The 27,457-nt window shown below is 41.9% G+C and overlaps 1 protein-coding gene across 1 annotated transcript in view; it reads left to right on the top strand.

Annotated features, from left to right (window-relative positions):
- Positions 1-27,457, top strand: part of LOC111872798 (pyrokinin-1 receptor) — a 188,410-nt gene that overhangs the window by 2,747 nt on the left and 158,206 nt on the right. The window contains exon 3 of the mRNA XM_033754840.1: positions 25,791-27,384. Coding sequence (XP_033610731.1) covers positions 26,860-27,384 — 525 coding nt within the window. The 5' untranslated portion in view covers positions 25,791-26,859. The remainder of the gene's footprint in view (positions 1-25,790; positions 27,385-27,457) is intronic.

Raw genomic sequence — 27,457 nt, forward strand, 5'->3', positions numbered from 1 at the left:
AATAATAATAATAATAATAATAATAATTCAATTCAATTCTTGCTTCTATGCTTGTAGACTTAACAGCTCAGAGGCCAATTACAAAGTAAGCACGAGTACGTAGGACACAAAAATAATTGACAAACAAAATATAAAATAAGGGAGTCTTCATAATAGCAATACATTAATAATAAATCCATGAAAAATTAAATTTATCGTTAACAGGTGAGAAAAGAAAGGTAAGCACATTTCCAGTGGTTATGCCATTATGTGGTGAGAGAGAACTATACGCGTACATACACACATAGAAGTTAATAATAACCAGGGCCCGGATTTTGATGACATGTCATCTTATTTCCTTGTATCCTATGTGATGCTCTTAAATATATAAATCTCAGATATGAGGTGCTGGTTACAGAAATGTAAATTTTATAGGTAATTTTTTGTCATTTTTTGACATTTTTAGATTTAAGGTAATTTTTTCATTTTGAGGGTAATTTTTGGTACATTTTTGGACTTTTAAGGGTATTTCTTGTCATTTTTGGCCATTTTAGGGAATTTTTCTTCATGTGTTTTCTGAAATGTGAATAACATGGAAGCCAAGTGTTCTTTCTTTTCTCCTTTAGGTCGTTTTTCTGGAGGTTTTCGGTCATTTTATAGGTCATTTTTTAAATATTTTCAGGTCATCAAAATCCGGGCCCTGATAATAACTTATTCAATTCTTACTTCTTTGTGTGCTAACTCAACATCCAAATAACAATAATAATAATTACAGCATATTACAAAACTGACAATTGAACCCTAATTATCCAGCCCGTGGCCCGTCGCTGTACCGACTGAACTATCCCGACTCCTGTGAGACTGGGTAAAATGAAGATAAAGCTAAAGATGTCCCTGTGCGTAATTAGCATAGCCCTACACGTAAAAAGTAAAGCTATCCCTGTACAAGACCGTGAAGGCCTATAGGGTTGTGAGACGTTGAGGGTCCCACATTATCTAGACAATCGGCTCAAAGATGGCGGTAAGGTTGTCAGCCTTACGCACCGGCCGCGCTTTATGCCTCAGGAAAATTATTTAATTAATTCCTGGTACCCATTTCTGTTAGAGGCTGAGTAAACCCCAAGGCCTTGTGTGGCTGGAAGGATTAAATCAACTGAAAAAAAAAATCCAATGACCTCATCGGGACTTGAACCGCATAGCCCCTACTACGCTACCGCGTGCCCCCGGGAACTGCGAAACATTAGCATAATCACTCGGTTCATGATTTTCCAGCCCATAGTAACCCACACTTCGAGGACTGCCCATTTTCACGTCATTTTGATTTGTTTCTGATGTCTGTAATTCAATATTTTGTTAACTTTAATGGCACATGGCATGAAACTTTATTCAAATAATGTGACAGAACTTTCGTTCTATTTATCGAATGAGAACACCTGTCCACACAAACACAAACTGCTTTGGCTGTAGCTTCATCACATAAAAACCGACGTTTAATCCGTGACATCATTAGTTTCTGGATCCTGTGTGTTTAATTATGATGATCCCCATTTAATTACTGTGCTACCGGTCGCGTGCAACCTGTACAGATGAGTTCATCACAAATAAATCAATCAGTCACTTCCATTCCAAACAATTAAAGAGGCCCAGTAGACACTATACATGTATTTTGTTAACATTAATCTGTGGTTAAGTCTTTTTTCCTCCAGCATGTGGTTAATGTTTTAGTGGGTATTACACAGATGGCTTGTAATAGAAGCCGCTTATGTGATTCTAATGTGTACGATATTCTTACACTTTGTTATATTGTGATGTATATCAATTACTATAGACGGGGTTCGGATTGGAAATAAGATTTATTGGCCACTTACAAGTCGGAGCTACAAGGAATTATAACACCTTTACTGATTTTCACAGTAGAAATCACTCCACGCTTATCTTCTCTTTCTGTTTACACTGGTCTTCCTTATCCTTTTCCTGAGAATGGATCTATAACACAGGAACTATAACAGCCTCACTAAATTACACACTCCCAATATCACTGTACTAGAGCATATGTATAAAGTCTTCGAATCACACTTTGAGTCTTCGACTTATAATTCTTCTTCAACTAAGAACTTCCCGTGGCCATCTCCTACAGACAACTGGAGGGAATTCGTATTCCCGTATTCTCTATATCCTCTCGGCACGCACCACATAGAAAACACTGCTTTCTTTGTTGTTGCGGGACGCTAAACACGTAGAATACACAGCCTCCTCTATTGCTGTTTGGCGCTTTGTTGGAACGTGTTTACCGAGCTGTTGCCTAGCAATGCTTTGATCAAATTCGTTACAATATTTATTTTCCTTCCTATTATTACTTCTATTCATTTGTCTGTTGCTCTCTTTAATGGAGTTTCTGTACTCAAAAGAGCAGCGCTCTGTACAAAGGCAGTACAGAACAATACACAACTGGAATCTCTGGAATGGAAATTCTTCGGACAGAAGTTTAAATTTCTGAAGAGATTACGTGCATCTGATTATCAAATATACTTCGTTAAACGTAATTAACCATATCTATGGTTGATATGTACCGGTCACGGTAGCCAAGCGATGTAAGGCGTGCACTGTCTTCGCTCGCTCGGAAGCCGGGATCGTGGGTTCGAATCCCACTCAGGGCATGGATGTTTGTGTGCGTTTTTCTGTGTTTGTCTNAAAGAGTTTCTGTTCCACTTTTCCCGAGCAAAAAGTAGAATTTCATCGCCGCACGAAAATCAGCCTTTGCAAAAACGACGTTCACACAAAACAGTTGTCACTATAAACTCTGNGTGTGTAAGATCTAGTAAACCGACGTGAAACGGAGAGTTTCAATGAGGTAGGCCTAGGCCCAAATTGGGGCTGTAGCGCCACAGGAAAAAAAATGGTTGATATGTACGAGGGGGTACCCAAAAGAAACCGAACTTATTTTTTTAAACTTATTTATTCAAATTTTAAGCACAAACCTTNTTAGTTCTATGCGCGCACAGCGGCAAAACGCGGTACTACAAAAGCTCTGCCCACAAAAAAAATAGTTCGGTTTCTTTTGGGTACCCCATCGTATATGGAATGGGTGTACTTTATGAAATTAAGTTATAGAATAAGTCATCTTTGCCGATATATATTATACTAGCATAAGACACTTTGAGATTTCGAAAGGGAAATTTGAAGGCGTTCATCTCCTTCTTCTTTGTTTCAACATAATCTTCACCCGCTCAAATTTTCCACATTGTACCCGTACCTTAGCTGATGAGGGTTAGTTTAAATTCACAGTCTCAATTAATATGCAAGCTATAAACTTCAAGTTTTCGGGAAACGCAACGTGGTACAATGAGTTGTCTGGATATCTAGAAGTAAAGTTTTGAGGCAATGCCCAGGATTGTAATACCGCGAATTACCTGATATTTGACTGTTTTCCTAATGCGTATTCATCCTTAAAACTGTAGCTGTTGTTTTGATCGTTGGTGCCGATGCTGCTGATCAGTGCTGCAAAGAGTAGCAGCGAAAGATTGATCAGATGTGTATTTCGAGGAAAATTTCCTCCTGCTGACCCCCGTGTTGTCACCCGCAGGTTCCTTCTGCGCTACAGTTCCTGTTTGCATGAATGCAGCTTTCGTAATCTGCTGCGTGCGACAATTCCTCGTCCTGCAGGTCGGACCTGCAGCAGGTTGAGATATATATATGCACACACACACACACACACACACACACACACACACGCACTGTTCAGCTAATGCAGCGGGATGCTCAAATACAATATTGTTAAGTTTTCGGTATTCCGTGACTAATAATAACAGATTCTGGATTAGGTGGTTGGATTTATTGACACTTCTATCCCTGTTACAACCTGTCTGTCGTCAAAGAAACATTCTTTCAGAAACATTGCCTAGCAAGAGACTATTTCACATCTATTCGTTGCCGCGGGAACATGTGTTTGGCGAGCCGTTGGCAAGCAATGGACTTCCGCGACTGTTCGTTACCGCAGGAACATATGTCACCGAACCGTTACCTAACGTGAGATTTATGGTGGGCAAAATGGCACTGGGATAGTTTTTTTCCTAATACATCGGTTTCCCCTGCCAATCTTCATTCCACCAACTGCTCCACTATCACCATCATCTGTCACCTGGCGCTGGCACAATATGGCAGTAGTGGCCGCAATACCAAGTGGACTCAGTCTCACCCCACTAATAATAATAATAATAATTCAATTCATGTTTATTTACCTGCAAACTTAACAACACAGAAGCCAGTTACAAAGCTAGAACGAATAGAGAAATACACAAAGTAATTAAAAAAATAAAACACAAAAATTGTAGTCTATATTAATTACACAGTTAGCATGAATAAGATACAGAAGCAAACATACACAGACAAATCCACAATGTGAGAATTTGAGTTTCAAATAGAGCAGCATACAATAATAATAATAATAGTAACGAAATTATTAAAAATAATGATAATAATAGTAGTAGCAGTAATAATAATAATAATAATAATAATAATAATAACTCAATATTAAATGGAGCTAAATGAACAGCCGTTTTACCCCTGTGAAAATAGCTGCAAGTTCTTTGCGGATTGAAGGCTGTGTGGGTCCTTGATCTACCCCTTCCAGCTGGACTATGGCCCTGGGTTCGACTCAGCCTCTAACAGAAATGAGTACCAGGAATCTTCCTGGGGGATAAAAGGCGGCCAGCGCGTAGGGCTGACAATCTTACCGCCATCTGTGAGCCAATTTTCTAGAAGATGTGGGAGCCTCAACCTCTCACAACCCTATGGACCTTCACGGCAAGTTACAGGGATAACTTTACGCTGGGTCCTTCAGCCAAGCTTGAAGCATGTCAAAGAAATGATCTTTTCCGTCCTCCGAATACATAACATCGGTCGTGCTCATTATCACGTGCTCACATGAGAGAAGCTTCGTCACGCTGTCATCACTCTCCAGTGTGAGCAGCGTGTCTTGCATGAGCATGTCCACTCGAAACTCCACTTCGTGCCATGTACGCGCAAGAGCGTCTCTCTTCGGCTGTTGGATATGTGCCTTCAAATTCAGTGTACTCTGCATACGTGTACAGAAGGAAGTCCAGAGGTGTAATGTCAGGTAAAGGTTGTGGGGGGGGATCTACGCCATTACGTCACCTGTACCGTTTCATCAACTGGGGAATCCTGCATTCAGAAAGTCGCTACAGTCCTATCACAACGTGGCTGGCACCATCATGCTGGAAGTCGAACGTCAGTTGGAGATTTAATATTTGGGACAATGCGAACAGCTGAAGGGTGTCCACACTTTTCCCTTGTTATTGACTGTTCAGAAAAGAGAAAGGGTTTAGTAATGCGATCGAACATTAAACCACGTACGTGTTGACTTCAACGATGCTACTAATATGTTGAGTAAGACGATGTGTCTTCTCGGAACCCCGAATCATCACGTGCTGACCATTTGCTTTTCCAGTGGCATGAAATATGTCCCCATCCATACACAAAATGTACTCGTGTATCTCCGTAAATGCCACTCCGCATGGCTTTTCGTTCTGTTATAAAATTTGTAAGATCTGCACATTGTAATGTCGCAGACGCAGTCTCGAGTGGAAAGCTCGACTCGCAGTTCCCAGTCAGCAGTTTGTGTTGCTTTGGCAAGACTGCACTGAAAGGCTGCCCTAATTCTTTCAATGTTCCTGTCATCTGTGCTTGGCTGACCACTTCTCAAAGAAAATTCCCACTTTCTAAGAATTGTTTATGCTGTGCTGTAAAGTTTTTACGGGATGGTGGGTCCATTCAGAAATGGGTACGGTAATTGCATTATGCTTTAAAGTCTGATTCAGTTTCGAAAAACCAATCAACAAACATTTATTCCTTCTGCGGAGTTGCCGTTTGACTAACCACATGTTTCGTGCTACAGAATTCCAGCGGCAGTATGAGATATGAAATTAATTTTTTTTAATTCGCTTAGTGGGGGGTGGAGCCCAACCGGGTCCACTCGGCACGGCGGCCAGTGATTTGCTTATTGTAGCCTGTCCCGGGTGATTATCACGATGGAGAATTTGGTGGAATGAAGATTACTAAGGGAAACCGAAGTACTCGGAGAAAACCCGCCCCAGAGCCACTTTGTCCACCACAAATCCCACTTGACCAGACCCGAGATCGAAACCAGGCCGCCGCTGTGGTAAACCAGCGACTAACCGCTTGAGCTATGGCGCGGCCCACATTATGGGTTACACCATTACAAAGGGAAACTCTCAAAGGTTTTTTTTTCTGAGGATATAACTTCCTCAGTAAATTTAAATATGGGCTCTCTCTGTGACGCGACAAATATCTAGACGTTAATCGACCTTGTTTCACGTTGCTTGAAGTAGCCAAAGCGTCCCTTATGGGGGCTTTCAGCTGTTGAAGGTCATCAATCTTAACCTGGAAGACAATGTTCTTCACATAACCCCACAAGGAAAAATCCACTGGGGTTAAATCTGGCGACCTAGGAGGCCAAGTGATTGGTCCACTTCTGCAAATTCATATCCCAGCCATCTCTCTGTTCAGGTGATTCCTAATATAGCGGCAGAAATGTGGCGGAGCCCCATCTTATTGGAGGATAGTGTGAGGTGGTTACTGGGACAGCGCATACAGCTCCAGCATGTCCAAGTACGAACGTCTGGTCAGTCTCTTCCGAAAAGAGAGACGGTCCACTGAACTTGCATGCATTCAGCCGGCCCACATGTTCACTTTGGGTTGCCTCTCTCCAGCTCACATGTGACATGTGGATTTTGACTGCCCCAACAAACCCTGCAGTTTTATCTGTTTACAGCTCCATTGACATGGAACGTCGCCTTTTCCAAGAAGCACACTTGGCGGAGGAAATTAGGTGATGCGTCAGTTCTTACTAGCATGTCCAGAGGGAAGTTCTTGCGTGCTACTTGGTCACTCGGGTTTGGTGCATGAATCATTTGAATCTTGGACGCTCTTAGGAGGAGCCTTTTGTGCAGCACATCGTGCAGTGATGGAAGTGGAATTTGCACGTAACTGCAAACTAGCAGAACGAAGTGATTTGCGCGGACTTCGCTGGAAAGCCTCTCTAATGCGATTGACATTTTCTTCAGAGGTCCGTGTTTTTCCAGGAGAATTTACACACAACAGACAACCTGTAGTCCTCAGTTTGTTTTCCCAGAACCGAATGCTTTTCTTGTATAGGAGGTTGACGTCCATATTGCGTTCTATAACGACGCTGGACAGCCGTAAGAGCTTGCAACTCTGCTATCCGCAACTCACATTGAACCTGTCCCTGTGGTGTCGACATCGTTACTGAGCTCTCCGCAGGTCACCAGCTGGCGCATGCGCGTAAGCCGGACATGAGAGAAAGCTATCGGAGTTTTCTAAATTTTCAATATAGAGAAAGTAGGCTGCAAAATAAAATTACTAAAGTTATTACGTTAGTTCACATTTAACTTCAGTTAATACACGTATTATAAAATTCGTCACTTGCAGTGTTCAGTATGGAAATATTTCTCTCCAGATACCTGACTTCCAGTGGATAAGGGTGTTTTTTTGAGAAACTAATAGTCGCTCACTTAGTCAAGAAATGTTGCACCTCTACAGTATTCGGAGGAATCAGTTTCCAAGGAGGAGTTCCTCCTGTAAGACGCCGTGTGTTGTTGTCAGAGAATACCATCAGCATTGTTGTATCGACGGTGAAACCTTTTCCCGGTAATTTTGATACACAACAAGATGCATACAAAGAAGATAGGTGGAAGCTTACGAACGGAAACTAAACTAACAAAGCTGATAAGTTTAAAAAGAATATCAGTTGTAATTTTTTTTTACGAACACCGGTTTTACATCTTCAGCTTGACTACCTATAATGGCTGGAAACTTCATTGGTGGTCAAGCTGCAGATGTAAAACTGGTGTTCATGAAACGTACAAAAAAAATACGACAACTGATATTCTTTTTAAACTTATCAGCTTGGTTAGTTTAGTTTCCGTTCCTAAGATTCCACCTATCTTCTTTGTATGCATCTTGTTGTGTATCACAATTACCGGGAAAAGGTTTCACCGTCGACACAACAATGTTTAATTAAATAAACCAAGATAACTTTCAACAATTGCTTTATTTAATTAAATATTTTTGTGTCGACGATCACACTTTTCCCGTTAAGGTGCTACATGTATTTCTGCTTACATGAAAGTCCTTTATGCGTTGCAGCATATCCTCCTTTTCCAGAAAATCTTAAAAACAAAATAAGTTGACCAGATTGTATTCATGATCCTATGCTGAGCAACGACCTTCAAATCGTCTAAACAGCAGAAACTTATTATGAGTTAATAATAATAAATTTCACAAGAGCACTTTATTACGATTATTTTAATTTCACCATAAATATGTTGCTTCTTCTTATTATTATTATTTGATTTTGTGGTGAATCCATTTATGATTCATTTCATAATATTTCATGGATGAAGTTCTGAGCACTACAGCTTCAAAACATGAGACGCCTAATTCCTCATCTTCTTTCAATGTTACTGTACATTTCAGCGCACCATTTCTGAAAACCTCCTCTACTTCTTCCTTAGCTGATAAAAATAATATTGCTTTAATTTCAGGGTTGAACGTAAATAATTACTTTTAAAAATGTCAGCAAATTATCTATGAACGAAGGATAAAGCACAAATATTGATAAAATGTAAACCAGAGCACAATAGAAGGGGTTGTATGAAGAGCACAATACACGTTGCCTGTAGATACACTTACAGTCCGGCCACAAAACAAACTCCGTGGCTTTTAGTCCGCAAGCGAACTCTACCGACCGAGCGACCGCCGCTTGTCGGCGAAGTTAGTGCCAACCTTAGCGAAGAGAGGACGTCACGTGGTCAGTGCAACAGATTCCCATGACCGTTAATCTCGGTTTTCTAGACCGAAGTCCGGCCACAGAACGTAGCAGAAAATGGTAGTCGATTGCGAACTTCCTTGAGAAGACTTGCGCAATCTGTTACTGAAACTAAAGGCGGAATTATGGGGTTTCATGTCCTCACACCGGTGGTTAAGAAGAGTTCTGTCTTCTTGCATACAGCGATGTGTAGTCCGCTGGAAATCAGCAGATACATCGGAGGATCATAGCGCCATCTTCTTCAGGACCGAAGAATAATCCAAGCAAGAATTCAGCATGAAGTAAATGGAATATGCCGATTTCTTGCTTAGTTTACACTTCGAGCCTGAAATAAGAGCAGACATTTTCTTTGAAACAACTGTTGATTTTCAAGGGACTATACTGGCTAGCGTAGTCGGTATAGGGACTGGCTACGGGCTGGAAGACTGAGGGGTCGCTGTTCGAGTCTCGGTAGGGTCAAGAATTTTCTATTTCCACATCGTCCAGACCGGTTCTGGTACTCACCGAGCCTCCTATCCAATGGGTATCGATTTCTTTTTCCCCGGGTTAAAGCTGCCAGAGCATGAAGCTGACCACGCTTTCATGGAGTAATGCTTAATTAGTTAAGCACAGGGACTTTACCGTTCACGGCATTATATTCTAGAATAAAAAACACTGCAAAGGGGAATTATTTGAGCATACAAACAATAACAAAAGAAATACATGTCTTTGTTGAAATTAGTTTTATTTTCATAGCTGACTGCCATAATTTGATATCCATGTCTCACAGTCTGGCCTACGTAAACGTCTGTATTCCTTGATTTTGTTATTGTAAACGCGTCTTCTTTACCACGCTTTTATCGAGAGAAGATTACAGTGGTTGGATGGGACGGGAGATTAACACCAGCAGCGTCAGGAGGGATAGTTCTGCATTTCATGCTAATATGGAACAAACACGTTGCAATTGTAATAGTTCTTCATTTGTCTTTCCGCACAGGGCGGTGACAAGGCTTGAATTTGCAAGTTGCTGCGACATTCACATGTACGTGTATATGAGATTGTGCGAAGTAATATGCATATACAATTTACTAGCAAGTGCAGCAGACACAGAACCTCCCTCTCCCCACACCAGAGGCTCTTCTGAGAGGAGAAATCTTGTTTATTGAGATGCCTCTTACTGGCACGCGGTTAGAACGTCCCTGCAAAGTGATTATTCATAATTGCTTCAGTACAAGATATTGCCAGCCGACGTATTGTAGCGGCCCTTTATTTCTTTGTACAGAGAATGGACAGGGTACCAGGAATTCTCCCTCACAAAGCAACTCCATGTTGCAGGGTCATCCTTAAGCAGCTAAACTCGCTCAGCTAGTCAGGAAACTTCGCGCCCTCCCACGAATCTGAAAGTCTATTACCGTGTTTACGAGAGTCCGCCATTAGTCCATATCCTGATCCAGATAAATTAAGTCCACATTTTCACACTTCGTATCTTTATGATATACAGGTTAGCCTAAAAGAAACAGACACTTTCAAAATTTACAGAAAGAAGAGTTTTGGTAGCATGGCCGAGATACTTACATGGTTTGTAAAGTACGCCCTGAAGTTTACATGGGTAAGTTACAAGTGCTCTATATGTGACCCTTTTGTAACACGACAAATATCAATGCGGTAGTCCAGTTCTTCCCAAACGCTTCTCAGCAGCAGCTACTGTGATGCGTTGTTTAAGATCGTCCACACTTGTAGGGAGAGGGGAACATAAACTCTGCCCTTTATGTAGCCCCATAAGTAGTAGTCACAGGGTGTTAAATCCGGACTTCTTGGTGGCCAAGATGTAAGAGCCATGTTCTTGGCGGTTGGACGTCCAATCCAACGCCGGGGTAAAAACAGTGCGTGGATTATACTACCTAGACATGCTACATGAGTGGCTGGTGCCTCAACTACAAGAAGACAATGACAATTTCACATTTGTCCAAGATGGCGCTGCGCCACACTGACACCTTGAAGTCAGAAATTACCTGAACGAAAAATTGCCTCGAAGTTGGATTGGACGTCCAACTGCCCAGAACATGGCTCTTACATGTTGGCCACCAAGAAGTCCGGATTTAACACCCTGTGACTACTTCTCATGGGCTTACATAAAGACAGACTTTATGTTCCTCCCCTCCCTACAAGTGCGGACGAGCTTAAACAACGCATCCAGTAGCTGCTGCTGAGAAGCGTTTGGGAAGAACTGGACTATCGCATTGATATTGTTCGTGTTACAAAAGGGTCACATATAGAACACTTGTAACTTACCCATGTAAACTTCAGGGCGTACTTTACAAACCATGTAAGTATCGCGGCCATGCTACCAAAACTCTTCTTTCTGTAAATTTTGAAAGTGTCTGTTTCTTTAAGGCTAACCTGTATATTAATAACATGGTATGTAGACCCGTTGCTAGCCAACGATCGCAAAAAAAGTAGCTGTACAAATGCCATTTCTAAGTAGCTATTTCGCACACAAGCATGTTATCGGGGCAACAATAGTGCAACAATAATGTAACTGTGTTTTCTGTACGATCTGTGTCAAGTGCTATAAGAAGGGCTGTTATTTGGTGATAATTGGATAGTGAGTAACAGAGAGTCAGTCAGTTAGTGAGTTAGTTAGAGAACTGCTGAGGTTCAGGCGTTGTGAGCTGTTGCTGTGAGAAGCTGGTACCTGAGTTCGGGAACACAGAGGAAGGGGAAAGTCCGCCATTGGAAACCACTATCAAGCAACGGCCATTGAAGATGTGACTGTGGCCACTAGTGTGTGTGCGTAAGAGTGAATCATAAAGTGTAGTCACACTCTGTATTTAAGAGTCCAATAAATCCAACCATCAATCCAAAACCCGTCCAGAGCCACACTCTGTACATGTGACAGTGACGTAGCTCAGTCAGTATAGTGACCAGTCTGCGGAGTGCACGACCGAGGAATTGTAATTAAATCCCCAACAAGGACAAGACAGCGTCCAGACCGATCATGGGGCCTACCTAGCCTCCTACTAAGTGAGTACCGGAGGTCATTTTCAGGGAGTAATCCTGCCGGGGCTTGAAGCTGACCACCAGTCTTCCTACAGTATCGAGGTTAGGAATTCATGGGGTTATATATCCGCTTCCGAAGTGTCTTTATGATGTGTTGTTAATGTAGCACAGAAACAATATTACATTTTCCTTTCCTTGTATACCCATGTACGTATGTTATGTCTGCTTTCAGATTTTTCACTAAAATATTATGTGCAGTTCTCACTTCTCCAGTGCATGCTACACGTTCCACTAATCTCATTCTCCTTGTCTCATATTTTTATGATTAATTAAAATTATGACTTTCCTCATTATGCAGTTTTATCTAATTACTTACTCTCTTTTATGTCCAAATGTTCCCATCATCAATTTATTCTCAAATCTACGAGGCTACACGGCGCCATATCCTGGGAGACAGGACTTATAATAGGGTTTGGGTCAAAATTGCATAAAAAACAGATCAACTCCATGCCAACATTTGACCGTACTATGTCCATCAAGATGCCGGTCACAGTAGCCGAGCGGTCTAAGGCATGCACTGTCTTCGCTCGCTCGGAAGCCGGGATCGTGGGTTCGAATCCTACTCAGGGCATGGATGTTTGTGTGCGTTTTTCTGTGTTTGTCTACAGGTAGAGGCCTTGCGACGAGCTGATCACCCGCCCAAGGAGTCCTACCGAATGTGTAAGATCTAGAAAAACCGAAGTGAACGGAGAAGTTCATGGAGGTAGGCCTAGGTCCACTGGGGCTGTAGTGCCAAGGGTGAAGAAAAAGTCCATCAAGATTTTAGAATCAGACTAAATGTTAACCGAAAAGATCACGTGTGCGTTTATGATGGTGTACCAACTAATGAGTGTATGTAGCGAAGGAAGAAGTTTTCCTGCCAATTTGAAGTTAATTACCTAGCATTTTTCAGATCGAATAAAGGTCACAGCTTCAGTCAGGAAAGCTTCTCGTAGGGAACCCAAAGGAGCATTTCCAGAAAATCAGCCCAAGTCATTATCAATGAAGAAGATTTTTCCGTTTATATCTCAGTGATGTCAATTTAGTGAGCTGAGAGCGTCTGTTCCCTTAAAGCTTAAAATTTTATTTAGGTGTTAAAGCTCGCGTGATGTACTCCAAGGAGAATCAATAATAAGGATTGAGACACGTCGTAATGAAACGTTTTATAATTTGTAGATTTCGCCTTGAGTTATTAGGATGAATAATTCAAGGGGAAGAGCATGCAAGGGGCACACAGAATTGCTCGACTGGGAGTAAATATGAATATATTGTTAAGATACAGATGAAAGAAATAATATATGGTATATTAACTGTGCTCAATTATCTTGGGATAACAGGCGCGGTTATGAACTTCGTGTTTCATAAAAGAGCGTGAATGCTCAATATAGCCCTGCCCAATAAGTATTATTGCGATTGTGGCATCCGATATCGTATTGTGAGGTACAAATGTAAATTACAGATTTATAGAGTCAAAATGCAAAAGTGGTACGTACGTCCATGAAGAGAAATTCTGCATCGTTAGTCTACCCGACTTGATATAGGTGGCATTCGACTTTTCTGCCTGAGTGCGCAGACGCAAAAAGAAAGAAACTCTGGGCAGAACTAACAGCCTACTTTACTTCCAATGTAATTTGAGTATCTGATAATACAAGTGGAAAGAAATCATCGATATGCATGCTTAATGAAATCAAAAAAACAACACAATTTGGTGGGCTGCAGTGTTGATGTTGCTTGCTGGAGTGATTTATAAAGATCGCCATTGAGATGGACTCAGGTAGCATGATGCACATACCAAGTTTCATAAAGATTGGTTCAGGTATTCAAAAGTTTTTAGTGGGGGAATACACATACATACTCAGAGAAACATAGACAGAAAATTAGTCTCATAAGCCTACTTACATTTTTTCGAAATAAGAAAAGAAGGCTGAAAATGATCACTGTATTTGGGCCAAGTGAGATGAGCCGGGCTGAGTGTGGCTTGCAACAGCACGACTCTCCTGTTACTGTCGGACTCTCTACTGCGTTTGAGGGAAGCCTACCACACCACTATGCGTGATGATAGGGTGGCAGGACCTGACTTCCCATAACTTGAGTCAGTTGAGGCCCGTGACCCCCTCCTGTGGGCAGCCGCCATTGTCTTTTAAGATGGGTGATTTAAACATAAAAGTTCTTTTGGAATCCGATATCGCGTTCCCAGACTGCGATTAAGAGCAGTGTACTAGGAAAAAGATCACTTTATGTGGTAATGGCGTTTGTTTCCGTAAGAACATGAGATAGAGTCTTTGATCTGCTCCAACAACAGGAATATCACTACTATACTAAGGCTCTGTAATGCTAGAATCCCTTCAAACGTTGAAGTCAAAGGAACTGCTGACCTGCTTGAACAATTGTTGTAGTTGTTTGCTCTCTTTGTAAAGAAAATTACACAGCTCAGTGCTCACTGATAAGGTACCCAGGTCACATTAAGTAGAACAGAGATTCGAAACATGAAGCGCGGATGGAGGGAAGAGAGAAACAAAGACAGGGAAGACAGAATATAAAGACAGATCAATATGTTACAATAGACTTGAATAATCCTGTTATTAAGAATAATAAGTTGTTACACAAAATCATCAGGACACGATCGTGTGTAATAGTCGATTATTATTCATAATTATCAGTTAATCGCTATTACCATATGTAAAAGTGAAGGCAAAGCTATCCCTATAACAGGACGCGAAGGCCCGTAGAAATATGAGACGTCAAGTTCCAAATTTTCTAGACAATCGGCTCATAGATGGTGGTAAGGCTCTTAGCCTTACGTGTCGGCCACTCTTTATCCCCAGAAAGATTCCTGGTACTCATTTCTGTTAGAGGCTGAGTCGACCCCAAGGCCATAGTGCGGCTGGAAGGATTCGGTCAAATGAAAAATCGAATGACCTCTTAAGAATCGAACCGGCAACCTTCCGGCTTGTAGCATAGTGCCTCAACTGACTTTTCTACCGCGTGCCCCCAGTAACTTAGAGACATGGGTAAATATCGAAACAGCGTGAGTGATGGGAAAAAATGAATATGAAAGCGTATATACTGCACATGACTCTGCTTCACGTATAACCACAATCCCGCAGTAGTTTATTTATTTCTGCTCTACCTACCTACCCTGTCAACAGACCAAATCATATAGCACAATATATTGAGAAAATTGATGAATAATAAATTGGGGAAATGTGTAAAGTAGCTGTTGGTGCTTAATTTAAGATACTGCCCCTAAATCTGTCCGAAAAAACTAAGGAAAGCCACGAAAAACTCAGTGAAGATATCTTATCTCCGGGCAGAATTCGACACCTGCTAATACAAGGCAGGATCTCGCAATAAAGTCATTCTTGAAGAAATGAATGTACTTTCTAAGATGAGACATTTTTGTAATATTAATTTCCTCTAAGTATATGAGCTCGAAGGCCGGTCACGGTAGCCGAGAGGTCTAAGGCATGCACTATCTTCGCTCGCTCGGAAGACGGGATCTTGGGTTCGAATCCCACTCAGGACATGGATGCTTAGTGTTTGTGTGTGTACGTACTTATTCTGTGTATGTGTACCTTGCGACGAGTTGATCACTCCCCCAAGGAGTCCTACCGAATGTCTAAGATCAAGTAAACCGAAGTGAAAAGGAGTTTCATGGAGGTAGGCCAAGGCCCAAATAGGGGCTGCAGCGCCAAAGGAAATAAATCGAATCAGACGCCCCCATTTCTAAGCTGCCCGTCACATGCTTTTCCGTTCGACAGGTGGTACTAGTATTTTCAGTTTCCAGTGGAGAGGCTATGGTAGCTTCTTTGTTTGTTTACAGTTTAAGGGAAAATTATTTTAGGGACATTGTGAAAGTGGTATATTTTCTGATACAGATGATTGTGATATGAAACTAATTGCTTTAATTTTTGTGCAATGATTGTGGGCTTTATTGTATTCCTGTGAACTCTCAATTTCACCCATGGGCCGCTGACCCAGTTAGTACATAATTTTGTTAACACAGCCTCCACTCAACTCCCTGCTGCTTGTTTGTTAGCCTACTGGTGTAATTCGCATTGAAAATTTAGCGGAAAAAGCAATTGTTGCTTGTATTATCGTCTGAATTTGCCTGGATAGGCTGGAGGCAATCACAAAATACCTCAGTCAGTGTAGTTGATACCCCAACCGGAATTCGAACCGCATATCTCGGTAATAGGTAGCAGGATTGCCAGACATTAACTTTGATGTTCCGTGCTAGTTCTCTTTGTGTGTGTACTTGTGGCTTTCACGTCGACCGTAACCTAGATACAGTAGTTTCCATTACAGTTTTACATATATTTCCCAACGTGTATCACGTATTTTTAGTTTCAAGTATATTTCTGCCTTTTGCTTCTTATTTGCTTATTCGTGCCTATACCCTTTTACTTATTTCAGATTATGTGTGATTCTTATGGTCAGTATGTTCGTAGCTTACGACACACAGGGCACGTTTAGTACAAAATTCATTAAACGTCCCCAACACACCATAGTATACATACCAATAACTCTATGCGCCTTAAAAGAACTCAGTGGCCTGTAGTCTGCAAGTGAACTATACCGACCGAACGACCGGCGCTTGTCGGCGAAGTTAATGGCAATTTTAGAGGATAGGGGTGGTTGCGTGGTCAGCGCAACAGATCCCCACAGGTACTCTGACTACAGATACAGAGGTCCCGGGTTCGATTCCCGGGGCTACCAGATTTTCTGAGAAGCAGTTGTTCTGGAACGGGGTCCACTCAGCCTCATGAGGAAAGCTGAGGAGCTATTTCAAGGAAATAGCGACTCCAGTCTAGAAAACCAAAATTAACGGCTGTGGGGATCTGTTGCGCTGACCACGCAACCACCCCTATCCTCTAAAATTGCCATTAACTTCGCCGACAAGCGCCGGTCGTTCGGTCGGTATAGTTCACTTGCAGACTACAGGCCACTGAGTTCTTTTTAGGCGCATAGAGTACTGAGTTGTCAACAAGAGGATGTGTCATCAGCAGAATGTAGGACAAATTCATAATACTCGTATAAATGCCTCTAACCTACGAGAATGTGGTATAACTCAAATATAAGCTTATGGCAATAACAGTTCAATATCATGATTATATTCATGAAGGATTTCAGGCCGTAACACATTCAGGAAATGCTTGCTACTCCTCACCTGAGGACCTCACATCTTTCTGTCTCTTGGAGACTACATGAGATGTTCGTGTTTATATGTGGGTCTCTCACGCTGAGAGAATAGGGATTGTGGAAACTCCTATTTCTGGGTTGTAGCGTCGTGTATTTCCGAGAAAGCCCAACGTTTCTGATGATCAAGTCGCCTTCGTCTTCGAGGTAGATGACTAAACTAGGCAAGAGACTAGGAGACGCCAGCAGCAAGCTAAAGACTGCACTCTGCGTAACCATGATCGTGAGAAGCTCAAATCCAAAGCAAATTTTGAGGAAAAAGTGACGAGGAAAATATTGTAACCTACTTGGAGCTTCAAAATTTATGCTTTTCACTAGTCGTTAACCTGATATGGCGAGGAGATGCTCGAGATATTTACTGCGCATGACAGTTGTTGAAAAGTAACTGATTCCATGGAAAAGAGTCCGCCTTTAGAATGTGATACTTGCTCAGCCAGTCAAATTTCCTACCCATTATGAAACTTAAATCATCTTTACTGCTTTCACGGTAGTCCGCCATGGACCCATGCTTCGCCTTTGTCATTCAAGCGTTCTCCTGTTTTAGGGTGTCTATGCAACCTTTATCACAGGCATAAAAATATTGTGGCTTTCCGCCAGAAAGCCGGAATGATTGAGGAGATCAGGGTTGATTTCCTAGGCAGCATCCATTGCTATACAACGGCTAGCAATCTAACAGTGGAATTTCCTCCGTTACACACGAATTGTTGGGGCAGACACGTATTCCCGCATTCGTTGCGTAACGTTGGGCTGAACTAACCCTTCGACAAGGTATTCCATATTGAGTCTGGACGTTATAAGAGTCCTACGTCGACCAGAGACGAGTTCAGTTTGTATTCGACTTTAGCAGGAAAGAGTTGCTATTCTATCTTGGAACAGAACAGTTCTTATCCGACAAGGGATCAAGAAGAGTTGAGCTCCGAGCAGAAGACACTCACCAAGATGGCGGAGCAGAAGTGTTGTGACATTGAAGAAGAAAGGTCTAAAGGACGTTATAAGTGGAGAATAATTGTAAATGTGAGTGTAAATGTGCCTCTCCAATAAAGGTATTTGTTCAATTCCGAGAACCCTCACAATTTCTTGTCATGTTACCTAGCAAACACGAGACAATATTTACAGAAAAACTAACACGATTCTCCCCTTGCGCTCTTTTACATTTGCATATAATTTAAATTATTTCTACGTGATTCTCATATTTCTCTTTCCGAAAGAGATATTACTGGCATATAGATCCGTTGCTAGACAACGACCTCGAAATAAGCAACTATACAACAGCATTTGCTAAGTAATGGCTCCGTAAACTGCAACCGAAGAAGGGTGTTTTCTGTACGGTCCGTGCCGAGATGTTGTAAGCAGGACAAATCATTAATCATTGAGTTACTGAGTTGTTAGTGAGTTAGAGGCCTGCTGAGGTTCAGTTGTTGTGAACTGTTACTGTGAGAAGCTAATAGCTTAGGCCGAGGATACTTCGGGAACAAGGAGGAAGGGGAACGTCCGCCGTTGGAAGCCGCTACCAAGCAATGACAGTAAAGACGAGGCTGTGGAGACTAGTGTGTGTGTGTGTGTGTGTGTGTGTGTGTGCAGAATGAAGATATGCGTGACCCAGACCTAAAACTGCTTTCATTACAAGCTGAATGGTTCAGTGTTTATTTTCAAAACAACATTGGAATATATCTCAGAAAGACGAATAATAAGAAGTGTGATTAAGTTTATGAAGGCAGTAATTGTAAAGCGTATTATTTTATAGGGTGACACCGTGTGGTCTAGTATAAACTTACCTACGATTCGGAAAAACGTACTGTGTCCATCACTGGGATGAAAGTGTGGGCCGAGGAAGCAACAAGCAACAGTAGATCGCTTCTTGTTTCTTACGTCTTTCGCTCATTCTTTAACCTTGCAGATGAAGCAACCGGATCCTCCAAAACGTCTGTAAACTTCTACCAGACTAAACGGCACCACATCACAGACTATAGCGCTCTTGAACAGTAAGAAATATTTAAAAGTCTTTGACTTATCTGTTATCTATATTAATTTATAGCAGATATAAATCTTCTGTGGCCACTTGGTAGTGTAGTTAGTTGAGGCAGTATGCTGCAAGCCGGAAGGTCGCGGGTTCGATTCCTGATGAGGTTGTTTGATTTTTCAATTAAACTAATCCTTCCAACCGCACTATGGCCCTGGGGACGACTTGACCTCCAACCAAAATGAGTACCAAGGACCTTCCTAGGGGTCAAGGGCGGCCTCCGTGTAAGGCTGACAACCTAACAGCTATCTGTGAGCCTATTGTCTAGAAAATGTGACAGCCTCGACGTCTCACAATCTTATAGGCTTCCATGATATGTTACAGGGATAGGATTTATAAATCTTCTTTTGCAAAATTATCGCGTTCTGTTGAATATTCTATACGTCAAATAAAGAAATACTGCATAAAAAACGTGCAGTTTAAGAAAAATTTAAATTTTGCATTGTCTAAAATCGGCTGTTATTTAAAAAAAAAAATCTGCTAACATTCTTATAAATTATAAAATATATTGAATCAATATGAACCAAAATTAAATTCTTTAACTGCATTTAATGCTGACTCAAATAGCTAATTTAATCGAAATTCAAAGAACAATTGAATGTGAATAAACCAACTGACATAATCTCCTTCACTATGAGTTGTATTCATGTATTTTGTGCACAGCGTGTATATTGACACCTAAATAAGGGGAAAATTTATTCATGTAGTGAACATACAGGCTTCAACGGAAAGGGTGATAATTATAGCCAATATATTCACATTGCTTATGGCTTCTGACAATGTAAAGTACACTTTTTGTGGGGGCACCGCTTGGCCCCATTACTTTATCTTATATAATTTAATTAACTAGAAACTGGAGAATCCGAGGTTCTGACAGCTGTGATTATCTTCTAGCCTTCTGATCCATTGAGAGCAACCGACGTTTCGGAGGAACATGTCTCTTATATCTTCAGGGCTGAAGAATGTCAAGAAAGAAACAAGCATGAAGCAGTTCGCAGGCCCCTCCGAAACTTGGTTGACTTTAAACGGACCAGGCGGCTCTATATCCCAGAAGACGGAACTCTTCGAAATGAAAAATAATTACGACCCTCTGTAATGCCATCTCATTAAACCTTTATTAAACAGAAGTAATGCCGTGCAGCAGAGTCCTACTTGAAATGGAGCGAAACTCAAGAAACTTCCCGTCTTGTATGGAGCCCGAATATTCATTACCGTTGTCTCATAAGCACGCCATTTAACCGTCATTAGTTTCGAAAACAGCAGGAGATTATATTGTATACTGTGTATGGTGCCGGTCACGGTAGCCGAGCGGTCTAAGGCATGTACTGTCTTCGTTCGCTTGGAAACCGGGATCGTGGGTTCGAATCCCACTCAGGGCATGGATGTTTAGTTTGTATGTGTACGTTTTTCTGTGTCTGTATACAGGTAGAAGCCTTGCGACGAGCTGATCACCGGCCCAAGGAGTCCTACCGAATGTGTAAGATCTAGAAAAACCGAAGTGAACGGAGAAGTTCATGGAGGTAGGCCTAGGTCCACTGGGGCTGTAGTGCCAAGGAGAAAAAAAGTGAATTGTACTATATAACTCGGTCAATAACAGCTCTCTTATGGGCTCCTAATAATTATCGAGATAAAAATTAAAGATTATTAATGGCAAATTTTTACTCCAAACTGGAATAGTGCACTACAACCTTAGTAAGAATTTATAATCGTCCTGCAGGCGGATGTTCTCGTTGACAGTAACTCAGCTCGGTGCAGTATAGTTGGTGTAGTTTCAGTGTACTACAATAAGTATACTTTGGTAGGGTCCATTTTGCCAATACAATTTATATGTTAAAATGAAACGTGAAACCACCATCTGAACATATTGTGACATATGGACCATTTCTTGGAAACGAACTGGCAAATACGTTGTAGAGCAGAGATTGTTTCTTGGAAACCAACTGGTTACGGGATACGTTTTCCGTGGATACGAAAACTGAAAGTTGTGCATTAATGGAAACCACAGCGTTGTTATGAAATGAACACGCGTTTCTATGGAGCTGTGGATTCCTGGAGACCGACAAGGGACGGAACGTGTTCCCGTATCAACGGACAAGCAACAAATGTTCTCTATGGTTACAGGAGAAGAATTGATTTAATTCCGTGTGGAGGCTGGCCGATTATCTCCACCGTAGCCCTGAGAGACGTAGGAGACGATAGAAAGGGGAAGTAAAATGTGGCCACGAGTCCCACGGGACTCGGATCCGAGAACGACTGCACTGTCGAAGGCCAGCAGCATATACAAAAGACAGACCCGTCCTCTCGTCAGAGAGAGCGCCCCACATCAACAAACCCGCAACTGTTTGACAGTGATAAAGATGTGGTCTTAATCCCCAGATGGGTGCTTTATTCCAAGACAGGCTGGCCGAATGACCGTCAGTCGTAACATAGGACTCAGGCTCGAAACGGATTTATTCTTCATTCGTAACAGAGTTCAGAGTTCAGTAGATGAACTGAATTGAATGTTCAGCTGTGGAGTGTTAACCAGCGGATAACGGAAGCTGAAGAAGTGACCAATTCGTAATTCAGAAACAAGTCTGTCACAGCAGAAGAGAAGACACTCGTAGTCCACTAAGCTAGGGAGCGAGTCTTAAGGTTCGGCCACACAGAGCGCTACGTACGCTATGTTCGCTATACGAACAGAAAAATATCTCCCTTTATTGCCAATGTGACTGGCCACACAGACTTCCGTACGCTACATACGCTATGCTAGCTGCGTCGCAGAGTGTACACAGTGTACGTAGCGAACATAGCGTAGCGCTCTGCGTGGCATAACCTTTAGGCAGCCATTGATTTGAGCTGTTGTAATTGATTATAATTAAGGTTGACTGTAAAAGAAGTGTCAATAAATCCAATTATCTAATCCGGAACCCGTTATTATTAGTCACGGAAACCCGGACAAGCCACAATATCTATTTTATTTTCTTATGTTTCTTCATAATAATCATCTTCTTGGAGGGGGAAACAATGTGTTAAAGGAAATTTTAAAATTTACATATATTTACGCAAGATCTAGAGTGTCTTAGTCATAATTACTTTATAATAACCTAAAAATATTATATGGAAATTTATTGTTGTGGACCGTTATAAAATGCAATTTTCTTCATAATAGGTGCATCGTAATCTATTACGTAAATCTGCCTCGTGCTCATTTTTGGTGTCAATACAGCGATTTTGTTCGTCCTTTAACAACAACAGCTCACATCAATGAACTATAATATAGTCACGTGTAGAAGTGATTATATACAAAGTTTGAATTGGTAATCGGATTTATTGGACACTTTAGCACACAATTCGTGACTACAATTTACAAATCACCATCATACAAAAACTAGTATTCTCAGTCAAGGTCTTCACTGCACTGATTGGTAATCTTCCAAAAGCGGATGTTCCTCTGCTCCCTGGCTCACGTCCTTGCAGGTTGGCGACCATCTCACACAGATCTCCTCTTCTAACTGCAGTCTCAAGGACCACACAGAAAACACTGCTTTCAATGGTTCTTCTATTTTTGGGTGACGTCACTATCCGCACCGCCCGCACAGAAAATTCCGTTCCTCTCTTGCATGTGCAATGGTTTTTACGCTGATGAGTATTTTATTGTTCCGTAACCTAGCAACGGCTCTCTCTTCAGTCATGTCACAACATAATATGTGCTGACCACAATGGCCGCGAGGTCTGAGGCATGCACTGCCTTCGCTCGCTCGAACGCTATGATCGTGGATTCGAATCCCACTCAGGGCATGGATATCTGCGTGTGGGTTTATTGTGTGTTTTTGTTATCCTGTGTGTAGGTAGCGGCCTTACGAGGAGCTGATCACTCGTCCAAGGGGTCCTACCGTCTATGTAAAAAGTATTACGTAACTGAAGATGAGGCCAGGGATCGACAGAGAGCTGTAGCGCCATTGATGATTGAATGTTATTATTTGCGACTTCTATAAAAATTGTGTTACACAAACATTCTGCGAATTTTGTTCATATATGCAAATAGTAAAACTTCCTGTACCATCCGATATCCCCCTTGAAGACTATGAACGAAGCAAGTCAGGGATTCTAATAGTGATTAAAAGTACTTAGAGGGGGATTTCACATCTTATATTAGCAATCAGTCTAACAAATTAGTGTCACAAAAGAGAACCACGGAGGTAATCTGGAAGCCGAACAACTAGTTTATGAAGCCATTTCAGCCTGCCTCCAGAGAATGTGAATCCAGTAGTTCGGAAGAGGGAGCACTCGGTACTGTGGCAGTCCAGACCTGTTACTTTCTCCATGGACGCTATGGTCCTCTTTAGACATTTCGGAAGGGTGAATGGTTTATTTGCGAGACCGATTTATTAGCATGTTATGACTTGTTTTTCGCATCTGGACAGAAAACATCTGCCTTGTTTTTGTTTACATGCAGTTTGGGTGGACGGAAGGGGACAAGGTCACCACGGGAGGCAAATTTAGTTTTCTGAAGATGTGAATTTTGTTTTGTTGACAGGTGCAGCCGTCATAAAGTGTCTTCGGAAGGGTGCAGCTGGACCCTAAGCTAAAGAAATAACCGCTCTCACATGCGGGGTTCCGAGTTCTGTATTTTGGGAAATGTTTTATTCTCAAAATTCGTTATGCGGATTCCATGATGAATTTGACTAGTTAAAATCGGCCAACAGGAAATGAATTCTTGTCTCACAGAGAGGCCGTCGATTGAAATCCTTCTTGGGGGATGAAGCGACGCTCCCGCAGGGTAGCAGTCTTCAGAAACTTGGCGTTTGAATTGATCGGAGGCCAACGTCATTGAACTGCGCTCCTGTGTTTCTCTAAATTCATCAGCACTTCACCTTGAATCGTTAAAATTTGATAATAGTAAAGGGCCACATTACTCCCTGTCTGCAAATGAAGTTATAATATTTCGCTTCTGAATAAATAAACAGTTTGTGGACAGCGGAAGTTATGGTGTTGATTTCGAGCAGTGGGCTGGCTTCGAGTGTGCAGTTTCCGGTTGCCTCAGTTATTGCCGCAACACGATCCTGATAGAGTCAAGTGGTCTACCGAAGCCGGCACGTAAGAGTAGATACAAAGAAAGAAATGGGGGACGGTAACAGTTCCGTAGTTGGTTAAGGCACTATGCTACAAGCCGGAAGGTCGCGGGTTCGAGTCCTGATGAGGTGGATTTATTTCACTTGACGTAATACTTCCAGCCGCACTAGGGCCCTGGGTTCGACTCAGCGTGTAACAGAAATGAGTACCAGGAATCTTCCTGGAGAGAAAAGGGCGGCAAGGATGACAAATTTACCTCCATCTGTGAGCCGACTGTCTAGATAATGTGAGACCCTCAACGTCTCATAAACATGGGCCTCCATGACTTGATACAAGGATAGCTTTGCCTTTGTACTAGTTCGGAAATCACTGACGTTTCTATGTGTACACACATGAACCCCGCAGGTAAGCATTCCATCGCGTTTGGGCAAACTGTATGCAAATCTACAAGCGCAGGTAATTGAAATTCGCGATTTCATGAGCCGTGGTTGACCATGGATTACTGCAATCACTTCTTACCGTCTTTTACATTTATACTGCAGTTTCGCCAGGTCGACATCAATTGTTTTCCCATACCACTTCTTGTTCTACTAGAGTCGTAGATTGAGAATGTTTTAGAAAAGAGGCCCGAGGAAAATGGATAGGTCCAAGAAAGCATAAGTATGCCGCGCCATAGCTTTAGCGGTTAGTCGTTGGCTTCCCACCACGGCGGCCCGGGTTCGGTCCCGGGTCTGGTCAAGTGGGATTTGTGGTGGACAAAGAGGCTCTGAGGCAGGTTTTCTCCGGGTACTTCGGTTTCCCCTGCCAATCTTCATTCCACCAATTGCTCGACAATCACCCTCACGTATCATCTGGGGCTGGTACAATAGGCCAGAAGTGGCCGCAGTACAAGGGGCTTAGTCCCACCCCACTAGCAATAAAACAAAAAGAATAAATATAAAGGAGGTTTGAGAAAATACTTACAAAAGGAGGCGCTTCGTCGGATATTATTAGGGGCATCAAATTAAAGAAGAGGCATATAAGATCATTAAGACTTTTATTTAATTTATTTTAAACTTGATCGATTCTCCATCTCAGGTACCCTCAGATTATTAGAGCACGTTCTGTTGAAAACAGAAGAGCTATATTTGCAAGTAAGTGCCGAAGATTCGTAGGTCGTAACGCAATAGACGTCGAAGTTTCTGAATAGCACTCATATTTACGTTATTAGTATGTTGATATTAATGGACATTTTTTAAATAAGTCTATAATTTAACCATAAATTTAATTCCCTAACTTTGAATTGATTTTCCTTCTGCCATTGGACATGTACGTGTATGAACAGTTGAAAATTATTTAGCTGGTTCGTACATACTTTTTGAAAAAACCAAAGGTCCACACCCTTACAGCCTACCTGTCTGAAACATTGGGCTATTTTCCTCCTTACCTATGCTCTTCCAAGTGGTTTCTTCCCTTAAAATTTTCTAACATTGATTTATTAACTTGTCTCTTTCTTTAATCTGCTGTAATTTGTTACCTAAATTTTGTAGACGTTTCTACATATTTCATGTCAGAACGACAACAAAAAATTCCATGTGCACTCGACTTGGCAAACAGCTGATTTATGTTGGTTTCACTTTTTTTTTGTTTCAGAATGAAGAAGCCGATATACGTGACAAATATGTGAGCATTGCAATGCCCACACAACCTGGTCCCAAGACAGTAAGGGAGCAAGACACTAACAGTTTCATGTTTTAATCATAAACTACCGAAATTTATGGAACATCTTCAAGAAAGGATCGTTAACTCCGATGTAGGTCAGAGAGAACTGCAGGACGCCGTGTTAATGTCTTTATTCCGGAAACAGAAACACGTGGCCAAGAACAAATTCTGATCATTTTATTTCAACAAGTGCTGGTTTAGCCCAATTCAGTGTCCTATTGTAATTAACAAGAGCCTTGTATATGCCGTATGTAATAAGGACACTAGAACATTTCATTACAATTGATATACGATTATATAAACGCACTACCATCAGTTCATGGTTGTAGAAGCATAAAATACCTACAAATACAAAAGAAGGAATAGTTTATAAACACGAGTGTATCTGTGTGAACATAATTGACAGAGATTTATTCACCCAAAGGAACTGGGTATTCGTAGAAGAATTACGCTCTGAGAATATCACGTAATAGAATTTTCCTATGAGAGCTTCCATGCGCCCAATTTGGCTGGCGCATTGCTCGGCACGCCCGTTGAGTGGACTTGCCCACTATGCATGACTGCTGGGTCGGCCTTCCTCTCGCGTTCACATCTTCAGATCAACACTGAACGTTGTGGAACGTGCACCGGCCACACGGGACTCTGCAGCAAACAGGTGACAGTTGTCTTAGTGATCAACACGCGGTCCCATTAGATCCAAGTGTAGGTCTGTAACAGCGTTTAATGTATTTCTGACTTAATTCGTTTACTCGAGTGGGCAGTCTTTAGTGATGTGGTGCAGTGTAGTCAGTGAATTTATAATTAACAAACAACAATAGAAACAAAATGCATCTGTGTGAGGTTAGATATTTTATAATGGTTTACGCTGTGTCGCTTCTCAGTGTTTAAAAAGTTTACATTCAGCGAACTGTGCTTGTGACGTAGCTTATCCGCTCACTGTAACCTGACGCCCTGTTGGCGGCAATGTGTGTTGGTGATTTCAAAGTAAAAGTGATATCCGATGATGGATGAGTTTGAAATTGGTATCACAGACAACATAACACATGACTCCTACGATAATTATACACAGCCCTTCAGTTCAACACCTCAGAGAATTGCAGCTACAATGTACAATGTAACAGAAGGGAGTAACATGACTCAATATGATACGATATCTAAAAGGGACCCTTTATATATTCTGATCCCAATCACGGCGATATATGCAGTGATCCTGCTGACCGGTTTGGTGGGCAATGTGAGCACGTGTGTGGTGATCGCCCGCAACAAACACATGCACACAGCCACTAACTATTACCTGTTCAGCCTCGCTGTGTCGGATCTGCTTCTGTTGGTGTCGGGCCTTCCTCAGGAGATGTACTTCATTTGGTGGCGCGTGTATCCAGATGTGCTTGGGGAAAAAGTCTGCATCCTGCAAGGATTTGCTGCCGAAACGTCGGCTAACGCCACGGTACTTACCATCACGGCGTTCACAGTAGAACGCTACGTGGCCATCTGTCATCCCTTCCAGTCGCACACCTTCTCCAAGGTAAGCAGCGACCAGGTCCTGATCCAGGATGTTATGACCTATGAGTATAATGGGCTGGATATTATTGCCATCA

This window comes from Cryptotermes secundus, unplaced genomic scaffold (genome assembly GCF_002891405.2).
Source record: "Cryptotermes secundus unplaced genomic scaffold, Csec_1.0 scaffold79, whole genome shotgun sequence".
Classification (NCBI taxonomy): domain Eukaryota; kingdom Metazoa; phylum Arthropoda; class Insecta; order Blattodea; family Kalotermitidae; genus Cryptotermes; species Cryptotermes secundus.